A 25,651-nucleotide genomic window follows, 5' to 3' on the forward strand; every position below is an offset into this window, starting at 1 on the left:
TGTCGATCCGCTGATCTTTTCCTCCTTAAGATACACTCCAATAGTTTAATCTGTACATCTGTGTCCCGTTTTTTCAAGACAAAATTTGTAGTTTTAGCCTCCTGAAATTACAGTAAAAAGCATTTTCAATTCGTTGCACCAGAAAAAAAGAACGAATCCTTAAAGCACTTTTTAAAAATAAATAATTATGTATGTCTTGTCTCTTAGAGTCACGTGGCTGTTACATTGGTAACACTTTGTTAAATAAACCTTTTGATATGCATGCGTCACCCGGAATGAACTGGCTTCTTGATTTTTTTGCTCTTGGAATTTCGAGAGAATTCCCAACGCGGTGCGACTTTGGGTCATAGAGGCTTGACGATTTGGATCTTGAGAAGACTAATCGCCAGTAGGATCAAGGTATCATTTCAAAATATGTTAGTTAAAACGACTGCCTACGGATATGACTATTTATTGAGCGCCAATCTTTTTTTTACAAAGAATAATAATAGGGGTTGGTCATAAGTTTAAGGCTATGATGATATAAGGGCTATTTAACCAATTAACTGCCATACTCTGTAAAGACACGTATTAAAACATTTGACCAGAAAACGCTCCCTTCCAATATCGATCGATTTAAATGATCATAATCTTGGCAAAAACTCTCAAACCTAGGACCTCGCGAGGTCTCAGGTTTGAGAGTTTTTGCCAAGATAAGGGTTATTTAGATCGAAAGATATTTGAAGGTCTAATTTGCTGGCCAAATTTTAAATACGCTTCTTTCCAGAGAACGACATTTGACTGGTTAAGACGAAGATTATATAATATATATATATATATGGTTTTTTAAAAGACGACTTATCCATCCGTCGGTTGCTCAGCTGTTCCGTGTTGAAGTCAACAGTTGTTGAGTGTGGTCAATGACCGGACCGATGACATTGACTGCTCAAACTGGCTCCAGGCGTTGGGTCCTTTGGTAAGACACTTTACAAGCAAGCACACTTGACCCATTCTCCATTTGATTAAAGGGTGAATGAGTACCAGACCATGGGCAACGACCGATATTGTAAGAGTGTTAGAACAACATGGATGCTTAACAGACGAGTTGTACTATATAAAATAGAAAAGATCAGCTGGGAGGATTGAATAAAGCATTATTAAGCGCATTGAGCATAATGCATCTTTGGAAAATGTGCTATACAAATACCTTTATCTAATTTTATTTCTTCAAGTTAATTTTGCGGTGCCATAAGACAGGGCCAATAAAGCCATTAAGTCACAAGAAACAATTCAAGTACAAAATTCATTAGCTCTCTCGTTCTAGATGATTATGAGGAAAACAAACAAACAAACATACAAATCAAAAAAAAAAGAAACAAACCAAAAGCAGGAAGAGGAAAACTGAAAGCAAATCATTAGTAAAAAACATAGAGCGTATTGAGGGAAATTCAGCTTCATTTAGGATGTCATCAGGAGTCACACATGTTTCCCCAAATGATTTAATTATGGCGGATTCAGAATACATTCTATGATAATTGATGAATGCAAGTTTCCTACAATGAGGCTAGAACCTGTGTCGCCCAGTTCGCGTGGCAATCCTATATCCACTCAAACACCTTGTCATAGTTTAATGAAGTGTGGGAGGGGATGGGAGTAGGCTAGGGAGGGATCGGGGGGGGGGGGGGGGGGGGGGGGGGGGGGGGGGGGGGGGGTAAAGCATTAAATGCATTCTTTCTATAAAGAGAGAGAGCCTTTGCATTAGTTTGTCGCTTTGATGTCTAAAAAGTTTTTGGCACCAAGTAATCTGACCCAATGTCCATAATGGAATTTTCCCTCTGCTTATCATTTTATTTAAATCTTTATGTTGAAGGAAGGCTGACTTGGGCCTCGAAAAAGTAAAAAGTAAAAGTTTGACAAAGACAATAAATGAAATTTTCTCCTTTAACAACTAAATGTTATGTCTTATTCATCGACCATAATAATAATCAGGCAGTCTGAGGTTCAATCCCCAGTCGATGAAGACTGATTAAAAAAAAAAAAAATTCTTGTATTTTTCTTTCTTGCTTTGACACTGTTTCATACAAACTTTTCCAGATCTTTAAAATATTGTTGGCAACGAAAAACAGAAAAGTGTTTATTGATTAAATTTGGGGCTTAGAGTAAATTTCTTTAATGTTTTCTTAAAGTTATATTAAAAGAGTCATCAACATACATGGTACTTTTTTGTGATTTCATTTCGATCGAAAACCCTCTTTTCCTCTATCAACACGACGGGGAGCGGGTCCAACTCGGGAAAGGAATAAGTATCTGTCACTGATGGAAAATAAAATCAACAAGTCAAAAGATCAGATCCCAATAATAGGGATTGCAGGGTGGAGGAGGGAAATTGATTAATTATAATTATAATCAATATATCCTTACATTCTGATTCAAAATTGTTATGATATCATTGTTGAAATGGAAGTACTGACTTTCAAACCAACGCCAATTATTAATGTCCTTATGATAGGCGAGTTCTGTCGATTTGGGTGATTGCTGGATCACGAAGCGGTTTTCGTCGATCCACAGAATGTGCAACAATGCCTCGATTGTTACGCATTCTGTAGATCGGCAGATCGCACAGCGAATTTTTTTGTTTGTTTTGTTTCGTTTTGTTTGTTTGTTTGTTTTTGCTGTTGTTGTTGTTGTTGTTGTTGTGGAAGGCGGAAGATCTAGATCTTACTCTACGAAATGCATAACAGTCGATGGATTGTTGAGCATTCTGTGGTTTCGTGAAAGACGCAACGCAATATAACAATCGCGCAAATCGACAGAACGCGCTGAACACTTCATAATATATCAGAAAGGTTGACGGCCGAACGCAGTTATAGGCTAGATATAACATTATTGTAATGGACAATATTTTGCGTTGATTTGAGAGTGTTTTCATTACACCAATGAGTCTTTAACTATTTGGGTTGTAATATAAGCAAATAAATGTATACGTCGAATTAGTTCCATAATTGAGTTTGTTCTTTGACTTGTCACATGTCAACGAATATCCTTTCTCATAATTAATAATAACCCTCTTCCTTTGTTCTTTTTTATTATTATTATTATTATTATTATTATTATTATTATTATTATTATTATTATTATTATTATTATTATTATTATTATTATTATTATTATTTTATTATAACAATAATAATGATAATAATAATGATGATAATAATAATAATAATAATAATAATAATAATAATAATAATAATAATAATAATAATAATAATAATAATAATAATAATAATAATATAATAATGATAATAATAATTATAATAATAATAATAATGATAATAATAATAATAATAATAATAATAATAATAATAATAATAATAATAATAATAATAATAATAATAATAATATAATAATATCAACAACAATACTAGTAATAATAAAAATAATATTATAATTTATATTATTATTATTATTATTATTAAAAATAATAATATAATAATAATAATAATAATAATAATAATAATAATAATAATAATAATAATAATAATAGCTTGTATGGCGTTTTCGAGACAAGAGAATCTAATATAACATAGTTTTTAGTTTGGTTCTTGTATTCAGAATGAACTATTTCAAAATTTTGTTGAAAGTGTTTTCCATTTGGTCATACGTACACATGCAGTTTCTTCCAAATGTTTAATTTTAGAAATTACAACACTTACAATCAAGTTTGAGCGTTGTTTCATCCTCAAGAACTGACCTAGACGAGATATGGGAGGGCATTGATGTCTTGACCAGCAGTGTCTCTATATCATCAGCGAAGACTGTCACCTTTGACTTCTTGTATTGTGAATCACTTGAAACCTTTCCGAATATATATATATATATATATATATATATATATATATATATATATATATATATATATATATATATATATATATATATGTATATTATATATATATGAGACATTAAACGTTTAAATTTGATTTGTAGGAACGAAGCTGATGTCACCTAGCTCTTTGTTATCATTTTTAGACAGCCTGTTAATGACAAGTTATTATTTCACCCCTTCTCCCTAAATCGTAACGTAGCGTAATGATATCATGTTTACAGTAATAATTTGTGACGCCAGATTATGAGTCGTTAAATTTCACTGAAAATCGGATTCGTTAAAAAGAAGTAGGTATCATTTAAATTTTTTGAAGATGTCTTTTATTTAAAGATAACGAAATTGAAATCAACCGAGGGGAAGAATATATTATGATTTCTTACACTCTTGCGTTTTCGATTTCGAACGTCCGGAATTCCAAAAAGCAAGAGTGTAAGAATCGAATATGACTAAATTATATCAGTCAGACAATCGAATATGACTAAATTATATCAGTCAGACAATGTTTACCTCACACGAATTGCCTTTAATTTGGACAATAAAGATTATTATTATTAATAGACGTTAAAGGCTACACACAGTTTTGTGTGTGGCATGTTTTATTTGGCTGACGGATGTTGTGATTATAGTCAGATTTTTAAAATAATGGCGCGTGTTTTACTGGTTTTTCTAAGCTGTCCCTCTACCAAAAGTTGTAAAAATTTGTGTCAAGCTCTGAATCAATTTGTCTTATCTGAATATAGATTTTGGACGTATGCCATATCTAAAAAGTTTTCTTGTTTATGACCTATTAAAAAACTACTCTAAAACTGCTGTCATAAAATTAGATATTTTAAACTGTTTTAAAATTCACGAAAAGAAAAACTTTTTATTTTAGACAAATTGATTCAGAGGTTATACAAACGTTTGCAGCTGTGCATTGAGGGACAGCTGAGAAAACGAAGAAAAACACGCGCCACTTATAAACAATCTGGCTTTTGTTACCTAAGCAACCAGTCTAAAATCAATAACAAAGAGCCGAGTGAAGTCGACTTCGTTCCTTCTACACAAAGTATTGATAGGAGAAGAGAGTGGAAATAGTGAGTAGAGTTCTCGGATATGTTGTTGCTATGTGTTTAATAAGCACAACATCCGCCAGCCAGAGGCAACGTACCAACACACAAAACTGTGTGTAAACTTGAAGGTTTGTAGTATGATTGATATGATTTAATGAGAAGTACGAGGGCTGTCCCAGAAATAAGGTAAGTCAGCTCGTAACCCAAAAAGTTGTGAATGAAATTAAATGAAACTTACAGTATAAACTTTGACATCATTTATTTACTTCTCAATGTAGTCGCCGTTCTGATTGATGCATTTCCTCCTTAAAAAATGACGTCAAGACATTTCAGGAAATTCTCCACTTTCTGAAAATTCTGAAATCAATTCATCGTCGTCGTCAAACTTTTTTTCACCCAAGTGTCTCTTAAGGGGCCCAAACAGATGGAAATCTGATGGGTCGAGATCTGGCCTATGAGGAGGATGTGGTAAAACTTCCCCCCTTTGGAACCAGTGCTTTGTCATGTTTGCAGTATGGGGAGTGGCATTGTCGTGTTGAAAAACGACTCCTCTGCTGAACCGACCGGGTCTCTTTCGTCGTACGGCCTCTTTAAGTTTGTTCAAGGTTTCACAGTATCTGGCAGCGTTTATGGTCTGACCTGGTTGCAGAAAATCAATCAAGAGAACACCTTTGGCATCCCACTACACGGTGGCCATAAACTTTCTCGCTGAATGTTGCACTTTGAACTTTTTGGCCGGTGACGAAGAAGGACGTTTCCAGATCATCGAATCCTTTTTTTATTCTGGCGTGTTGTGGTGAACCCAGGTTTCATCGCCAGTGATCATATGGTCAAGAAAACACACGACTGGTCAGCAGGCCCTAGGTCTCCACCAGAGGTCCATCTCACATTTCTTGCTCATCATGGACTCGTTGAAGTTGAAGGAGATTCTGCACGCTGTGCCTGATGGTCTTCTGTCAGCTGTTTCGGGACCCACCGAGCGGAAACTTTCCTAAAGTCCAATTGTTTGATTATTCTTTCGACAGCAGATTTTGACATTTCAAGTCTAAGAGCAATTTCGCGAACTTTCAGTGTCCTGTCTTCACGAATCAGGGTCTCAACACATTGGACATTTTATTGCGAATGGGCAGAATGAGATTGCCCTGCGCATTGCTTATCATGCATATTGATCGACCTTGTTGAAACTCATTGAACCAGAAAACTACTTGTTTGAAGCTCATCACAGATTCTCCATACACGCTTACCAATTCTGGATGGATTTCAGAAGGACAATTGCCTTTTGCAGCAAAAAAACTTATTACAGCTCGAATTTCTTCTTTGGACCACTCAGTTATGGGAGTAGGCATCATTGTTTTTATGCAGATCAGAATCTTGTTCTTCAATAGTGCTGAAACGTTCAGCACTGATGCACAACAAAATTATCTTTAATCTTCGGTTTACAGATTTCGAATATCATCATTGGTTCAGGAGATATGGCTCTACTTACCTTATTTCTGGGACAGCCCTCGTAATCGCCAAAATGGCTGTTTAAAAACAACACAGAGCTGAGTGGCGTCAATGTCTTCCCTTCTATAGATCTTACTTATCCGACCCAGCGACCAGCTGAGCTCTCGCCTTCGGTCTTGTGCCATGACGTAGAAGTTTTTATAGCCTTTTGTAGTTGGTCCAGGTGACTATACAGTTTGTTTCTGATATTTCTAAGACTAAGAGTATGTTTATAATCGGTGTCAAATTTCAACGCATCAAAACATAATTTCCATAGCAGATAGTAGTCTAGTTTTCCCTGTGGTCGACATACACAGACAGACAGGCAGACAGACAGATAGATAGACATACAAACTTGCTCTTTCTTCTATCAATATTATATAGTAAAGAGGTAAATAAGATAAACACAAGCGACCCAGTAATCCTTATGAGACGGATATTGCTCCGCGCATGACATTATCGACATTATCTTACAAACGATTAGAGCACCCGTGTCGGTCTTGTTTACAATCATAGTCTGATTTCCAAACTTTTTTCATACCGGGCACAACGATAATGACTTTGCTTCGTGCACATAAAGTACAGAGTTCGACTACGTGTCGTGTTATGTGGCCTTGATGAAGTCACCTCCCTATCTCATTATGCGGCGCTGCACTCCGGCTGGCGCCTGATTTATTCAAGTCTTCCCTCGGAAAAGATCATAAAGGCAATATCCCCTTTGGGAATTTATTCTTTTATTTATGTTATCAAAATTTGTATTTTATTTTTTGTTATTTAACCAAAAAAAAAAAAAAATTAATGAAATAAAAGTGTACATAAGTGTACAACTAAATAAACACCAATCTACCTCGACAACCTCTTGAGACTCAGCGACCTTGACATCTTCCGTTACATCTTGCAAAGTTTCAGTTTCCACTGCATCCCTCTGAGACTCACCAATGTCTTCCGCGGGTTCTTCTTCAGTACTTCCCCTTAAAGTGTCCCCTTTTGACATATCTAAAGCCATTTGAGAAATATAAAAAGAAAAAAGAAAATAAAGAATTGTTAAATAGAAAATTATTATTATTATTATTATTATTATTATTATTATTATATTATTATTATTATTATTATTATTATTATTATTATATTATTATTATTATTATTATTATTATTATTATTATTATTATTATTATTATTATTATTATTATTATTATTATTATTATTATTATTATATTATTATTATTATTATTATTATTATTATTATTATTATTATTATTATTATTATTATTATTATTACTATACTATTACCATTATTATTATTATTATTTATTATTATTATTATTATTATTATTATTATTATTATTATTATTATTTATTATTATAATTATTATTATTATTATTATTATTATTATTATTATTATTATTATTATTATTATTATTATTGTTGTTGTTATGATGATGATGATGATATTATTATTATTATTTTATTATTATTATTATTATTATTATTTATTATTATTATTATTATTATTATTATCATTAATTTTAATTTTATTATTATTATTATTATTATTATTATTATTATTATGATGATGATGATGATGATGATGATGATGATGATGATGATGATGATGATGATGATGATGATGAGGAAAATTAATGTTAAAAAGCGACTCACCTTCTCTCTCATCACGTACATTATTCTCTCCTTCCTCCTCGGGTACGAAAGTAACCTCTCTCACCTCTTCTTCGGGTTTCTCCGTGTCTCCATCAACATTCCGCTCCGATGTGTGTTCCTGATCACCTGTAATCTCTTGATATTTACATCAAAGAAAAGTAATAATTGAAATAAAATAAACATTTATTTAATCATCTCAAGGGTGAACTTTGTCTTTAGATTCGACTTCAAGGGAAGATTAAAATAACCCAAGCACCAGAAGTGATAATTTGAAAGAAGATTTTTATCAAAATTGAAGAAAAACTTTGTGATTTGTATAACATTCAAAATATATAAGGACATGACCTCAGGAGAGTTAAGTTGTCTCCCTGTGAAAAAAAAATGCTCTTTATTGTTGCGGATTCTACTATTTTAAAAAACGTCAGCTTCTATATAGAGCAGTATCCACTAAATGTGCTCAAAGCGCTTTACAAATGGTTCCTGACCAACAGCAACACGTAAAATGTAGAACGAGACATGACGCCCGTTAGGCGATATTACACTTTTTTTCAACAGAGATGACTCAGTAAGTTGTCAGGTACTCATTTTACACCTGAGTACGGTGAGAGAATGTGAGTAAAGAGTCTTTTCCAAGGACTCAACTATGCGCCGAGCGGGTCTCGAACCAAGGACCTTCCGGTCCGAAAGAGACTTTCTTTTCTTAGGTCATGCCAATACAACGCCTAAGTGAAGTCCGTATCAAATTTCAATTTAGGTTAAACACAAGACTGTCATTCAATTATGTTGAATTTGTTTCACAATATCAAAAATAAAATGATATGATGAAGTGTGAGTTAGAAAATCAGTTCTTTCTGAGAGAAGTCTTTTTAAGGCAAATTTCTCAATTTCTACAAAAATCTGAAATGACCCCCCTTTCTGAAACAGTCAAATTAGGGTGATTGAGGTCGGGTTGTCCACGTTGACCGGATGAAGGAGGGAGCATCCCGAAGACAGCACGTAGATGGACACCGCAAGGAAACCACAATAGGGGTAGGCCGCTGGAGACATGGAGAAGATCGATGGAAAGATAGATGACGTCATTTATGTGGACATTGGGGGGGGGGGGGTCGAAAGCTGACGGAGGACGTGAGTCACTGGTGCTACCTGCTGTCAAGCTTATGCGTTGATGAAACACCTGGAGGCTGAATTGAAGGGAAAAGGAGCTACATGGAAGGAAGTGGAAATGGCAGCCCAAAATCGTGTCAGGTGGAGGAATGTCGTTAATGGCGATGCTCCCGGAGAAGTGAAAGTATAGAGGACTAATTAAGTAAATAAAACATTACCCTGAATAGGAATTTCTTCCTCCTCCCCATCATTCTTGTCCTCCTGAGGTACTGTTTCCACGACTACATCTTCCTGAGATCCTTCTTTGTCAACTGCAACAATTGATTGTGCCCGTTCATTGCTACCGGTGGCAGCAATTTGTTCGTCCCCAACACTTCCCCGATTACTTGCCACTTCATCTCCTTTTTCTGAAATCTGGGAAAGTAAGATTATATATATAGATACAAGCGTGACCCACTGAAGTACGTGGCAAGAGCCTTCTTCTTCTTCTTCTTCTTCTTCTTCTTCTTCTTCTTCTTCTTCTTCTTCTTCTTCTTCTTCTTCTTCTTCTTTAAATTTTATATGGAAGAATAATAAAAAGCATTGTAAAAGTATAAGAACAATTGATTGAATTCATAATTTGTTAGCGAAGAACTCACCTCATCATCAGCCATGTCTGTTGTTATTAGTCACAATGGGATAAAACGCCTCATTTTTCCACTGCACTTTTGGGTACATATTGAACGCAATAAATCTTGGAAGTATTATTTACCGTGCATGTTGTTTCTCCAAATGAAAAGTGTCAATGTTTTATTACTTTGATCCTTGTTCATGGTCCTACTTTAGCAATTCCATATAACACGATGAACCACATTTAATTAAAGTAAACCCGACCATAAATATTATATTTTCAGTTACAAAGGATATATTTCATATCCATAAAAATCTGTTTTACCTGCGAAATAATTGATTAAATATCTTTATTGTAGAGTACTTATATTACCAGACCGATGTGCACTTATTTGCATGCCTGATAACCCAATTCGTTATATTGTAATAGAAATATACGTCTAATCTCAAACCAACGCGTACTATTGAGCTCGGCAATCAGACCTGTTAATATGTGCACGTCATATTGAACTAAAGCATTTAAACATTTCAACACTTTAATCGTTTCCGTAAATCTGAACTTTGCAAGCTGTATATAATTAAGGCATTCTTCTTCTTCTTCTTCTTCTTCTTCTTCTTCTTCTTCTTCTTCTTCTTCTTCTTCTTCTTCTTCTTCTTCATCTTCTTCTTCGTCATCTTCTTCATCCTCTTCTTCTCCCCCTCCTCCTCATCCTCATCCCCATCCTCCTCTTCCTCCTCCTCTTCCTCCTCCTCCTTCTTCTTCTTCTTCTTCTTCTTCTTCTTCTTCTTCTTCTTCTTCTTCTTCTTTTTCTTTTTCTTCTTCTTCCAGATTGATGGAAAGTAGCTCTCATAACCCCAATATTTAAGAAAGGAGACAGAAGTAAACCATCTAACTATAGGCCTGTTTCACTAACGTGTATCTGCAGCAAGATACTCGAAAACATTATGCACAGCAGTATCATACGCCACTTTGAGTATAACAATGTGCTATCAGATTACGAACACGGCTTCTGTAAAAGCAGATCATGTGAAAACCAACTGACAACCACTGTTCAAGAACTAGCTGTTTGTCTAACAGCTGGGACCAAGTCGATTGTATGCTGTTCGATTTTTCAAAGGCTTTCGACAACGTCCCACACCAACGACTACTCACAAAATGTGAAGACACGATACGGGGAAACAACTTAAAATGGATATCATCATTCTTGCAAAGACGTACTTAACGGGTGTTGGTGGAAGAGAAAATGTCTGGTATTTCAGAGGTCACATTTGAAGTCCCACGGGGTACGGTCTTGAGACCATTGCTCATTTTGCTTACCAGAAGGAGTCTCATAAAGAGCTTGACTTTTAGCAGTTGATTGCCAGCTATATCGAAAAATAAAATCCAATGATAATAGTAAGCATACGATGCATAACACCGAACTTTCTTCTGTAAAAACTGAAAAATACCTTTAAACAGCAACACTAACCTATCCTGGAACGACCATATATAGACAGAATCACGAGGAAAGCAAAGTGCATACCTGCTTCTTAACACAAGCATAAGCAGCTGCTCCAGTTACATCAAGGTTATACAACGCTAGTCGATGAATACGCAAGCACTGTCTGGGATCCTATCCCGATAATAAACAAAGATAAATTTGAGATGGCACAACGGAGAGCAGTGTGGTTTGCATTAGGCAATTTCAAAACCACCGTCAGAGTGACACGGATGGTTCAAACATTGTAGTGGACAACTTTGGAACAACAAAGAAAGCCATCCAAACTGACAATCGCGTATTCCACAACCATGTAGCAATACCACCAAACAACCTTAGTCCAGCAAAACGAGATCAAGAACAAGGGGACACGATCTAAGATTCGCAGTGCCGCATTCCCGAATACAAATGCATGAACAATCGTTTTCCCCCTCGTCTGATTCCATACGCTTGTGGAATAACCTACCACCTATCGTTGTTAATTCAAACACCACAGAACATTAGAGATAGGCTCATTCACTATTACCGCACACAAATACATCACCAAAGGAAAAATATCAAGGAAGAAGAAGAAGAAGAAGAAGAAGAAGAAGAAGAAGAAGAAGAAGAAGAAGGTATAAAATATGCGTAGTAACGAACTTACACGTTTACTGTGGACTAACGATGGGGGAGCTGGTGAGATCGAACCCGCTCTTTCGTCTGATTCTTATGCTCTACTAGCTGCACCCCATGAGGTGTGTGTGTATAAGTAGATACTGAAATGTAAACAACAAGCATACATACAAGAGGAGTGTTACACAGATATGCCCGTTGACGATAACATTAAAATGTGGTGACGTTAACTACTCAAATGATTACAACGAGTGAACCACTAATTCTCAAATGTTGCAACTCAGAAACTATTGATATATCTAGGAAAGAACGCTTAAAATTTGATTTGAAAACAATGAAACATGATACCAACTTTATAGGTTCTGATAGTTCAGCTGATATATCTAGAAACACACCTCATAAACAAATTGACCGATTTCGGTCCTGGGTTGATTCGAAGTGGCTGGGTCAGATAGTTCTAGCGTTTTTTGTATCATATTTAAAGGACAGCTAGCAATTATCATTGTTCATTTTATGCTGCAGAAACCGGAATAAATTCCGGCTCCTTAGGATTAATTAAAAGACTGGAGTGGGGTGGGGGTACTGTTTACAACAGTAGAGTCAGCAAACTATTAAATGAAATGAAGTTTTACCCCGAATCCACTGATTTCTGTGCAGCTGGTATCTTAGACCCTATAGCTATCTAAGTTCCTTTTGAAAATTTGAGTGTGCAAAACAGGACCAGATATTGATTTGGGATAAATTTATAAAAAGTGTACAGTGCCAGATAAAGTAGAGATCAATATTACAAAAAAAAATTGAAAATATAAAATAATCAACATGCACGACAGGGCATCGAACTTTTATTTTTCGAAACTACAGGCTCTGTATTATACGATCAAGGCTATGGTGTCATTGAGAATACATTAATGTTTCGTTTTAATGTTTTACTTTTTTTGTGGGCTAAATAACAAAATATTAACAAGTATATAATTACATTATGAAAATCATAACAAAACGATGAAAATTGAATTTTCCCATTTTGAAGTAGTCGGCGAAGGTGATATTTTAAACTGGTTCTAAAAGCATGTTTATGTAAAGACACCAGAAATGTACAGACCGACGTATACATATTTGCCGGTCTGGTAACAGAAGGCAATGATTGTCTGAATTTGATATTTTTGTAACTGACAATAATTTGCGTTGGTTTGAGAGCGTTCCCATGACAACATCGAGATTATAACATGTTTGGTTATCAGACCTGCAAATAAGTACACGTCGGTACAGCTAGGATTTTCCGGATCTTGCAATTGGTAGTTCCACTGTGATCTCTTGTTGCTATGCCTGGTAAACTATTGATACCCTTGTAACTATTATCTTATAGTATGAGCCTTCCGTTCTTCAATCAACATACAATGCACACACTTTTGAAAATTACGCCAGTTACCGTAGATTTGAGTAAAATTAGTAGAATAAACATTCAGGTTGTTTTATTTTTGACTCAAACATTTTTAATAAAGGATATTTTGGCCCAGAAATCAACCGCTGACAGTGAACCGAATAGCCACAGCCACCTTAAGTGCTTGCCCATAACCCGGAGTTAACAGCCCTAAGATCCTGAGCATCATGCACCATTTTGACACAGATGATTGAAAAAATGCATCGTGTCGTCAGGTTTTGCGCTGCAATTTTCGATGCAATTCCTTTATCAGTGTGTCAAAATATTGTGAGACATATTCACATATTGGGCCTGACCTATTTGTGTGTTTGACATCTAGGCCTTCTTAGGGTATCTCAGGCCTTTTCGCACAGGAAATAAATAGTCAATGGGACGAAACGGGCTAAATGGCATGAATTAATATTCTGATTGGTTAATGCGTAGTAACGGGCGAACCATCGATTGAATTTTCTCCCAGCTAAAAACAGCTATAGATAAGTTATTGTAGTTACGATATTTTAGTACTGTTATGCTGAAGGATTTTGATAGGCAAACTGAAGAGGTTTGTAGTATTTGAATAGGCTTGATTTGCCAATAATTCGATCAGAGACTCATCAGAATGGATAGAGCACATTACATTTTTCTTATTTATGGTACTTTGTGTTTATGTATTCTCGTCTCACATGGTAAGTTGTCTATGTATTGAAATACCCAATGATGTAATGATTGTAGTGGCTGTAGTTAATTGTATAAGTAATAGTATAAGTAGTAGTATTAGTAATAGTATTAGTAGTAGTAGTATTAGTAGTAGTAGTAGTAGTAGTAGTAGTAGTAGTAATGAGTATCAGTCACAAACAGCTTGGCGAAAAGTGTTGCTCAGTGTTGATATTAGCCTGAGACCTTTGGTGAAGTGATTATTATTATTATTATTATTATTATTATTATTATTATTATTATTATTATTATTATTAATATTATTATTATTATTATCATCATCATCATCATCAGCATCATCATAGTCATCGTCGTCATCTTTACTATCATTATTATCATACGTCCTCATTATTTATATGGTCCTCATAAACATTCCTCGGAGATAATAAGGAATAGATTATTTCCCCAAAAAATTAATGTTACCATAAGATCTATAATAATATTTTCAACAATGTAAGCACGTTATCATTTTCACATAATAGATGTTTAAGGCTATGGTTCTCATGTATTTTAAACGATTAGTCACGCACACATACACAAGCACCATACTAATATTATAGGCATGTTAACACAATAGTTCAATAACTATCTTTATATCTATAAAAGAGATGTAGATATCTCTCGAGATACCTGATTTTTAAAAATGTGAAATGGAGTCCCTCGCCTCCTGTCACCCAAATCCCCATAACTGCATTCCGTCATAGTTTAGACTTCCTAGCTGGTGAAAACAAAAAGGAGCTCAATAAAAGATTAATTGGTTAAATTCGGCCGTCTACACGCCGACGCTATTTAGCTACAAGTTTAGTGATCAAACAAAAACTATGGGTTGACTTATATTCGTTAAAAAGGGGTATCGTTTGTGTTAGTAGAAGAGTTTTCTATCATAATAATTTGGCCTTAACCCTCTCCTTACCAACCATAGGAAAATCGCCACATTCGTTACGATACAACCAACATTTTTCCTATTCAAATTTCTCTTGTACATCATAAAATTTATAGAAAATGAAAAGTGTGTTGTAGAGCAAGTTTTGCTACAGAAATTATTTATCGCAAGAACTTACTGAAATTGTGTTTGAGTGATAAAAATATTTTTTGTGTTAGTGGGGTGTGAAGTTTTGGGGAAAATCCTGAAAATGGCTGGTAAGGAGAGAGTTAACACGTTCGATTACCAAACTGGTCAATAAGTGTACTTAGTATTAAGTAAATATTGAATATTTAAATCTAGTATATCCAGTAGCTCGCGATTATTGGGTGAATGATAAAATTATGTATTTAAATTGTGTTGGAAATGTTTGTTTAAAGACTTTATGGCAACTATGATTTTCTCCACATTTATTTGTGCTATCTAATTGTAAGTTAAAATTCATGTAACACAAAGTCGCAAGTAGGCTAGATGCTCGAGAGAATTCTTGTATCTACGATTATATAGATAGTATGCGCTTGGCCAAGATGCTCACAACACAGCCATCCGGAAGTATAACACACCAACACACAAAACTTTGTGTAACCATGGACTTTTATAGTCTGATTAATACAGTTAAGAGAAAATTACTCATAAAAGTGGATGGCAAAAAACAATAACAAAGACCCGAGTGACGTCAACTTCATTCTATCTATATTTCGGTGCATACTGTTTATATAATAATATCTACCTACTACTTACTATTCATTATTTATACCAGCTGTAGATAGTTCGTGTTCTGATACAAGCTACAGATGTAAGAATAGCACAACATGCATTCCTGACAAATATCGATGTGACGGAGACTTGGATTGTCCTCTTGGGGATGATGAGGAAAATTGTGATAATCGAGGTAAGCAGAAGCAGCTTTGATATTGATGCTATGCGCTTGGTTTAAAAACTCAAAATATCCAGCAGCCGGATATAACGTACCAGCACACTAAACTCTGTGTACCCTTTAACGTTTATTGATGCCATGCATTTAGCCAAAAGTCTCATAACCTCCGCCAGCTGGATGTAACGCACAAATACAAACAATTATGTGTAACCTTGAACGTTTATATTCTGTTTCGTAGAACTTGTAAGTGAGTAGTAGTAGTATTAATAGTAGTAAGCATCGCAGTCCCAATGACGCTTGCTGAGAATTGTGTAATTCAGTCATGGTCGATAAGTATAGCTGCTCTCTCCATCCACGTTGTTAATTGTTTCTATTGGTCACGGTCCTGGGCCAGAGTTTTGAGGCTGCCATTATCTTGTTGTGACTTTAATACGGAGGGCACTGCAGTATTTCTTAGTTCTTCAGGGATTAATTCGGCCTCATCTGAATCCAGAAATTTCTGATATGTAGAGAGATCCAGGTTCAGGGTAGTTACTATTGATGTTGGTGGTCTCCCTAAGGAAATATTCTGTCATTGCAGTTTGGGCTGGGATGTTATCTTCTCGACGTAAGATGTGACCAAATAGCCTCCATCGCTGTTCTTTTATTATTGTACTCAGGCGTTGGACCCTGTTTTTTTTCATAGAGATCAGTATTTGTAATTGTCTCTAGCCAATCGATTCCGATTACGCGACGTAATTAGCGGTGGTATGAATCGAGACTTTCTAAGTTCTTTTTTTTTGTAAGTGAGTACCTACTACTAATAAAATTGGCTAGCTAAAAAACAATAACAAATAGCTTAGTGACGTCAATTTCTTTCCATATATAATATAGTCTGATTAATACCATTTAGTGAGAACTACTCATAAAAACAATTACAAAGAGCTGAGTGACGTCAAAATCTTTCCTTCCATAGGAACGAAAAAGGGAAGAAAAGTGTGACGTTAAAAGATTGGTTCTTACACCATTGGAAGTGTATAACCACTCTTCCCGGGGACTGAATACAGACTTTGTGTAAATGCTCGTCTGGTTTCAGAGTGATGGCATCTTATCTTCTAGCGCAAATATATGCTGAAAGATCATCCATCTTCGCTCTTTTACATCCCGTTATCCTAATAATCTATCTATACATCCTGCCACTAAAACAGTTTATGCCACCTTATGATTCAGTATTTAACCTATTCATTATTAGTCATCCAAAGTACTGGTTTCATACACACTTCCAATGATTTTGGAACCAAAAAAGTAAAATGATGACGTCACGACTTTCCTTCCCCATTGACGTCGCTCGGCTCATTGTTATTGATTTTAGACATCCATTTTGGTGATTACTTTTCACTAAATCATATCAGACTTTAAACTTTCAGTTTTGTGTGTTGGTACGTTATATCCGGCTGGCGGATTTCGTGAGTATTATATCTAAACGTATACCTTCAATTGATGTTCATATTGTGATCTCCACAAAGATGATTACTAGAAGTATCCACTAGCTAGCTTTCTATAAAACTGACTGTACCCGCTAACCTGTCGTGAACATCATGAACCTGATCAATATAAGAGTAAATAACAACAATGGGATGGAATGGAAGCTTCAATTTAATCGACGATGACACATAATGTGGACGTTTTGGGTTTCTCCGTTGTCAACAAAACACGATGATGAAATACTAAAGACGAATGAGAGATGAAAGAATGGCGTTGTTAATGTGAATAAACAAAACAATTATGTTTACAATTCCGGTTTTTAACCATGTTTTCTATTCTTTTAGCTATCTAGTTCTTTCTGACATAACATGACTTAATTATTACGAGATGGGTCACATTTTTGAAATCATTCATCAATCCAGATTCAGGCTGTGGGGATTCGGCTCACCAGTATGGTGTCAACGGAAGCATCAGCAGCATGGGATTCCCATCGTCATATTACAACATGGCGGTATGTAGGTGGCAAATAGAGGTGCCACGTGGTCGGGTAAGGACAATTTTAAGTTCACAAAGCACTAGAGCTCGGGCGGGAATTGGTTTACAAGGGTCTTGCGAATAGCAAGTCTTTTATGGAAAGGTCTTTCAAACTCCAAGCCGCTCGGTTTTAGTTTGCTGTCACAGCACAAACGAAACCTAGATGAATCGTTTTGTGTGTGCAAGTAATAGGGAGGGGAGAGAGAGAGAGAGAGAGAGAGAGAGAGAGAGAGAGAGAGAGAGAGAGAGAGAGAGAGAGAGAGAGAGAGATCAAAACCCAGAGGCAATGTAACCCTTTAAAGGCGAAATTCGATCTTATGTTGACCCAACACCAGATCTTCCCGTTTTCATCAAAAGACAAGTAACAGCAAAGCGATTATAGATAATTGAAGCCCGAGTCGCGATACTCTGACTGCTCTCTTGGTGGAAACGCTTTATTCTCCTTTAACAATAATAAAGATAAAAAGAAACTATTATCCGAAGAAGAAAAAAATTAGCTTCGCTATTATGGGGTTAAAACACCTGCACGACAAAGCGTCCGTGCCTTGGAATAAAAATAGATGGAAGGAGGATGACGTCATAATACTGAAGCCAATCGTTGGCCGCTTCCGCCATATTGGGTAGACCAAAACATTCCTTCGTTACGGCCATAGTTACGGTGATTCACTCATCGGTGAAAATCCGAATCGCGATGATCAGTGGATGTTAAGAACAAAGGGGGGGGGGGGGGGGGGTTGCAAATTCCTTCTAGTGGAGTTATTGATGTCTGTTTAATTTCTGAAAAGCATTTCAGAATCTATGTTGCAACTGTAGGTCAAGATCATTTTCATTTCAATCGATATGATTGCCATAAACTTTTGCTAAGCATCATGAACTTCATGATGAAGTCTTTCGTCAATAAACCCGTTTTTTTTTCTACATTATTTCATTCTCATATGTTTGATCATGAGGGGACTGAGAATCATTTGATTCTTCTACTAAAAGCAATAGCTGAGAAATATATTCAGGTCAGGTATTTCTATGCTGGTAAACTGTACAGTGAACAATTGAAAAAGAAGCTAATGTGTAAAAGCCGTCAAGTTCTTAACAAATTCATTTTATTTACAGGGCAGTAACAATGTCATCATTAACTTGTGTGATTTTTTTAAAGAGGCAAAAATGTTTGTGTATAACCCTTTCCTGGCTAGGCTGGATTTCACGTCAAACATCATTCCATCCGCTACAACTTTCACCTCGAGCACTCGGAGGGCTCGAGTCGCATCACAGGGGCTAATTTCTGAACTGGAGAGGATTGAATGATGAATGACGTAAAATCCAGTCTCGCCATGACAGACTTCTGTAATAACTATTAATGATGAACTAGTAATGAAATTGCTGGGATTTTTGTTTTATTTTGAAATCTTAGTGAATTATGATCAAACAATGAACCTTTCTGTGTGACCATGATATTTTGTGTAATAATGTCTTCTTTTTTTTTTTTTTTTTTTTGTCACTTTACACAAATAAATATAAAATGTAAATAGCATTTTGTGACTTAATTTTTGATGAATTATGGTAATTCATAGCTCTAGTAGCGGGGGTCCCGTTAGTTCAGTTGGTAGAGCATTGGACTGTCACGCCAAAGGTCTCGGGTTCGAGTCCCTTTGCAGCCAGAATTTTTATCCGCTTCCCCTGTCCACCCCGCAGCAATTGGGTAGCTTACTCTACTACTGCTATAGCTGCAGTGGTACGTCCACATTTTAAGTTGTCACCATTAACCCTTTCATGGCTAGGTTTGACTTGAACCGAACCAAAACCAAACGTACGTTTGTCTATACATGACTGACTTATGCAGTTTCACCTAGAAATAGTCCATGTGATGTGACTCGAGCGCGCTTTAGACTAATCTGTGATGAAAACTGTACAGGATCGACTCATATTTGACGTGAAATCTAATCTAGCTGTGAAAGGATTAAGAATTGTGGTCGTGTAGTGGTGGCCTGGTTTTAAATGTGATTCCTACCCCGAAACTTTGTGCCGTAAGAGTCAGCTAAAAGTGGTGGGTGGTTGGGAGGGCCCTGCATTCTTGCAGGAGATGTATGCTTTCTTCTACTTTTATCCCCTTATCTTTTGTAACGTCTGCTTTCTGCACTTGTCCTTGGCCGAAATAGTTCGGTTGTGGTTGGGTTCATGTGGGGTTTTCTGCTTTTGAGGAATATGACGCGGCCGGGAACCGAACCCCAGACCTCCTGGTTACGAAGCCAACGTTCTAACCAACTGAGCCACTGTGACCAGTAAGAAGTAAAGATTGGTAGCGGATGACCGAATGGTCTACTTGCTGTTCTCTCTTCTTGGCCAAGCGAAATATGCCGTCTCGTGGCACGCAGGTTCGATTCCGACCGGATCCACTTCTTATTTTTCGATATCTTTAATTCGAGCTTGCACTTCCATTACTTTCTGTGCGGTTGCTTGATATTTTACAAGTGTTTACTCATACTCATACTCCTCCCTTTTTCCTTATATTCATGTCATAACCAACAAGCAAAGCAAATCTAACCGTGCGTAGTGATAGTGCTTTGGCTTCAGAATTGAACGAATAAAATAATTTAATTAATATAGCCTTTGCAAGGTATTTTACAACATCATAAAGACTAAATTCCCTTAGTAGGTGAGTGTTTTAATCGGCAACACAAGATGATTTCCATCACTCAAGTCTATAGTTTCTATGACAAACAATCGTTTCCTGGGCTTTTCAATATGGCGGCTAAGCTCCGCCCACTGGCATCAACTTTGCGACTGCGCGAACGAAGCCGCTTACCTTCCATGTATTATTATTCCAAGGTCCGTGCGTGACACTCCCATGTACTACGTCATAAGGCGACCCGTCTTCTTTCATCTTCCCCCATGCCCCCTCCCCTCATCCCTTATCCCTCCAATCTCGGAACTTCCTGCTGGATGTAAATTGTTTTCTCTCTTGTTCAATTAAAACCAAGACATCGGGTAGCTTGTGAATAGGATTCCACAGTCTGACGTCACGTCCGCCTAGCAACGAATCGGCTGGCTCTAAACAAAAAAAATCCGTGCTTGGTCCGGGCAAGGATTAATTGGAAAATCGCTCAAAAAACAATTTTTATCTTAAATATGGTCCAGTGTTTTGTACCAGATTGTCTACACCAGTCAGAGAGTCACTCCTGCAAGTTTTACAGATTTCCAAATGGACAGGCAGACAAAAAATTGAAGAAAAAGTGGATCACTTTAGTCAGGTAAGCACGCACGCCTCGTCGAACATTTGATAGAGTTCGTAGTCCAGATCTAGGTCAAGTTCTAGCTTACGTAGACCTATATTTTATGATTAAAGTGTACAATTGCACGAAATTATAAATAAAAATACATTCCAAACTAGATTTTTATTGAAGTTGAAGCAAAAATGATATCTCAATCGTTTTGATGTTAAGGCTGATAAACTGAATGAGAGTTAAGTTCTACTGATAAGTGATATTTTTTTTAAAAAGGAGAACAAGAAGAAAGAGAAGAAAATATTTGTTAAAATCTTACTTTAAACTCGATACCTTTATGGCAAAATGAAAATAAATAAATAAAATAACGCAACCTCTCCCCCCCCCCCCCCCAACCCCTCCCCTCACGCAGATATCTCTCTCTCTCTCACACACACACACACAAACACACATACTTTCCTCTTTTTTTTTTGGAAAGTTTCTCTGATTCTCTGCCATGCCTCCCCTCCCCGACAGCCGAGGTGGCAACTCTGTGTGAACAAAGCAAGATGGCGGCAGGGATCTCTCTCCTTTACCTGTGCCCGATTGTTGACACTCCAAAGTTTCCATCACCGCACTGTCCAGTACAGTACTGACTGAAATAAAGAGAAAACGCCAGTCTTGCCACACTCAACCCCAAGATCAACTTTAACTGTGTAAATTTAAGAATTCATATTTTTATATATACCTAGTCAAAATCATCAAAAGAAGTAATGAGGAAGTGCGACATTTTGCTGAATGTGCGATTTCATAAAAGACAGGCGAGAGACCCACCAGTAACCTAGTCTCTTGCACACCTTTGATTTATCATGCATTGAGCTGGTGTCAAACAAGATAGTCTAAAACAAAGTACTTATCAAATTAAATAATATACCCAATATGCCCAACAGAATTATTGTTTTTTTTTTAATCTTTTCATTTCAGGAGAAAGGACAAAAGATCCAACATCATCATCAAGAGTGTGTTCTTGTCATTTCAGAGATGGTGACAAAGCCAACCTCCCTGAATGGTTTGACAGAAATAAAAATAAATTGTTTCCATCAGAGCCAGAAAGAAAGAAAAGAAAAGTGACACAAGGAATTCCCACCCCATCTCAATTGGCACCAACATCAAGAAGTCCACCACCACCACCACCACCACCACCACCACCATCATCATCATCATCATCATCATCATCATCATTATCATCATCATCATCATCATCATCATCAGCTCAACTCTCTTCATCATCATCACAAAGTCACACCTTTAAAAAAACCAGATTCCTCATCATCATTATTTTCCTCCTCATCATCATCCTCATTATCTTCTCCCTCATCATCATCTCAACTCTCGTCACCATCATCACATGATTCCATCTTTTAAAAAAAACAGATTGTAGAACAAGTGAGGATATTTTAAATAGAACAACAAATTTAATTCAAGAACAAGAAATTACAGACAAAAATAAGGAAATAGCTAGCTTTAAAAAACCCAACTAAGTTAGATTCAACGCACTTACACTGTTTCAAGCCTTACAGAAAAAGTTCTTCGAATGGAGACAGGTGTACATTCTTTTAAAATATTTAATATTATTGTTCAATATGTTGAGTGCTTTAGAGGTAACATTATTTATTATAGTGGATGGGAAGTTCAGGAAGAGACAGTTGCATTAAAAGACAACATTTTCATTATTACACTGATGAAACTTAGACAGAACTACGCTAACCTTCATATTTCACAATTGTTTAGCGTTAGTGAAAGTACTATAACAAATATTATACAAACTTTTATTCATGTTTTACATAAGCCATAAGCTTCTCTTTGAAAATGTTATGAAGGTTACATGCCCTTCTAGACATAAAAATAAACTATCAGCTCCATCATCATTTTTAAGATTTCCAAATTGCAGAATGATCATTGATTGTACAGATGACCAAATTGCTATTCCTAAAGAAATGGATAAACAACTCTTAATTTATTCTTATAGGTCCATGAATTCTGTTAAAGCTCTTGTTGGTCTGAGTCCAAATGGTGTGATAAATTTTATTTCTAAACTGTATCCAGGGTCTGTCTCGGATAAGGTCATTGTACAAAATTGTGGATTACTAAAACTTTTAATTTTAAGCCCTGGAGATTTAATTTTAGCAGATAAAGGTAATAAAGGTAAAACCCCATCCTGATTCAAGATATTTTACCTCAAGGAGTAACTGTAAATATTCCTTCCTTTTTACATAATAAATTTACTGAAAATGAGATTTTATTAACAAAAGAAATTGCTTCATGTAGAATTCATGTTGAGAAAGCTAATGAAAGACTGAAAAATGTTAACATCCTCTCATATATTCCAACCATGTTAAGAGAAACATCTGATATTATTTTTCAATTTGTTGCAGCACTTGTCAATCCCCAGTCTCCTCTTATTAAGGAGACTGCATTTTGTTAGCTTTGCCATTTATTTTGTACAACACACATATTTTGTTCATCATCATCAAATCACCAGTGGCGGTTCTAGCCTATTTACAGTGGTTGGGCAAAGATGATCCGGTCATATATATATATATATATATATATATATATTATATATATATATATATATATATATATATATATATATATATATATATATATATATATATATATATATATATATATTTATTTATTTATTTATTTTTTTTTTTTAATTATAATTTTTTTTTCACCTTTAAAAAAATATTTCAACCACAAATAATCACATTCACAATGAAATGACAATACCAGTAGATTTTAATTATTCCAAACGTAATCAAAAAATAATCACGAAAGAGAATACAACTAAAAACTAAAGCGACGAGACATAATGCGACAACACCTTGACAATAGAAGTCCATTTCGTTCACTCGAAAAATTAAAGAGATGCTTTAATCCCTCAACGGCGAGATTAATATTTCTGTTACATTACTGGTTTTCAGTAGTATGTAGTAACCTTAAAGTTTTCATCGAGAAGCAACAACAGCGATATGACTCGAGTTTCATTCAGAGCTGAAATTGCATCATTTTTACTGCTGTCTTGGTGGTTAGAATGATTGTGCCGGTGGTGGTAGTGGTTGGAATAGTGGTAGCGGTGGTGGTGGTGGTGGAGGAGGAGGAGGAAGACGAGGCGGTGAGGGAGGATGTAATTATGATAGTGGTTTTGGTGGTGCTGTTGGTTAGAATGATAGTTGTGGAGACGATTGTTGTACTTGTTGTTAATATTGTTGTTGTTGTTGTTGTTGTTGTTGTTAATGATGATGATGATGATGATGATGATGATGATGATGATGATGATGATGATGATGATGATGATGATGATGACAACCACGATGTCGTCGACAATGATGGTTACCACCATACGATATTACAAAGTTTATTTAATCTTAGGCTTTCGCCAATAATTCACACAATACAATTAAGACAAAAGAATGTTATCAATCTCTCCTCATGCATTCGTTATACTATCACAATAACGACCGTGTTATCTTTACTCCTTCCCAATGCTATCTATACAAGAGTGCTATGCTCCTTCCCCAACCAACCCCTAGCTTCCCGCCTCTTCGTCGCGAACTATCTTATGTATGTATTAGCTTCAGGACGGGCAAGTACGGAATCTGCCCACCCTTCCTTTAAACGTCTTTATTTCCTCTATAACTTAGAATTCAACTCTCTCCTTACTCAGAAGAGTATTTCTCGTATACTAATTCAATTGTTGAGAAAACCAAAATGGTGGTTGTATTAATATTTATTTAGTCGTGACTTTTGAATAAAATGTTTTGTTTTATTAGAGGAAATACAATAGAAAATTACATTGTTTTGCAAAATTATTTAGTCTGGCAATAAAAATACAGCGGTAATTACTTTAAGAATAATAAAAAAAAGAACTAACAAATTAATTTGTTAAAAAACAAAAACAAAAAAAACAACAAAAAACAAATAAGAAAACAATTTAAATAAATGAGTTTTGAGAAGTACTTAAAGAAAACGAGAAAAAAAAAAGAAATAATTTAAATGGATAAACAAATATATAAAAACAACACAAATTAATACTAAATTGATATAATATTAGTAAGTTAATAAATTTAATTCAATACTGGAACCTTCCCAAAGTCATTACATCAATGGTACCAGCACAAGTAAGGCAATAAATAAGAAAAAGTTCGTTTGCCAAAAGCTCTATTCAGTGTTCACTGGTTATTAAGGTGGGCTCATTTGAATTAGCCCGACCTAGTACTAGAGAGGCCAGACAGCAAAAATCGGAGTTAGTTCACCGTCAGGCGACGTGACGATGTGGGCGGAGTGGAGTGGTTGGGGAGGGGAGGGGGGGGGGGTTGATAAAAAGAACAAGAGCGTATCCTGGTTTATGCATTACGGGGTGCATGGTCATTCGCAATCTATCAAAAATACACACAAATTGATTTCAGTACGAAGTATCAAGTTTAAGTAGTAACTTTTGAAATTATCTAATTTAGATTAGATTATTTCGGACCTGGTCATACAGCTTATAACTTGAAAAAAACAGGCTGGTATTTGCCCACCCTGCCCATTATTACCAGCCGTCCCTGCAAATCACCATTCAAAATAATGGTTTTGTAGGTCCATACATGATTTTA

General features: G+C 35.7%; 2 protein-coding genes and 1 long non-coding RNA gene across 4 annotated transcripts in view; 2 read left to right on the top strand and 1 right to left on the bottom strand.

Moving 5' to 3' along the window:
- The window catches only part of LOC144973146 (cilia- and flagella-associated protein 184-like), a 37,081-nt gene that overhangs the window by 10,560 nt on the left and 870 nt on the right, over positions 1 to 25,651 (bottom strand). Inside the window, exons 1-7 of one of the 2 annotated variants that reach the window (XM_078915250.1) lie at positions 9,805 to 9,871; positions 9,385 to 9,580; positions 8,063 to 8,197; positions 7,250 to 7,398; positions 3,693 to 3,834; positions 2,192 to 2,292; positions 1 to 101 (exon numbers count right to left, since the gene is read on the bottom strand). The exon at positions 1 to 101 is cut by the window's left edge and continues 53 nt beyond it. In XM_078915250.1, coding sequence (XP_078771376.1) covers positions 1 to 101; positions 2,192 to 2,292; positions 3,693 to 3,834; positions 7,250 to 7,398; positions 8,063 to 8,197; positions 9,385 to 9,580; positions 9,805 to 9,819 — 839 coding nt within the window. In that variant the 5' untranslated portion in view covers positions 9,820 to 9,871. Of the gene's footprint in view, positions 102 to 2,191; positions 2,293 to 3,692; positions 3,835 to 7,249; positions 7,399 to 8,062; positions 8,198 to 9,384; positions 9,581 to 9,804; positions 9,872 to 25,651 lie in introns of those variants that run through there. The other variant, XM_078915249.1, reaches the window with a different exon arrangement.
- The window catches only part of LOC144973144 (suppressor of tumorigenicity 14 protein homolog), a 35,316-nt gene continuing 23,150 nt past the window's right edge, over positions 13,486 to 25,651 (top strand). Inside the window, exons 1-3 of the mRNA XM_078915247.1 lie at positions 13,486 to 13,968; positions 15,679 to 15,810; positions 17,682 to 17,806. Coding sequence (XP_078771373.1) covers positions 13,902 to 13,968; positions 15,679 to 15,810; positions 17,682 to 17,806 — 324 coding nt within the window. The 5' untranslated portion in view covers positions 13,486 to 13,901. The remainder of the gene's footprint in view (positions 13,969 to 15,678; positions 15,811 to 17,681; positions 17,807 to 25,651) is intronic.
- LOC144973150 (uncharacterized) lies at positions 20,809 to 22,168 on the top strand. The gene is made up of 2 exons (XR_013645503.1): positions 20,809 to 21,035; positions 21,972 to 22,168. It is a non-coding gene; the product is annotated as an uncharacterized LOC144973150 (long non-coding RNA).

This window comes from Berghia stephanieae, chromosome 5 (genome assembly GCF_034508935.2).
Source record: "Berghia stephanieae isolate SIO BIC M18660-M18661 chromosome 5, UCSD_Bste_1.3, whole genome shotgun sequence".
NCBI lineage: Eukaryota > Metazoa > Mollusca > Gastropoda > Nudibranchia > Aeolidiidae > Berghia > Berghia stephanieae.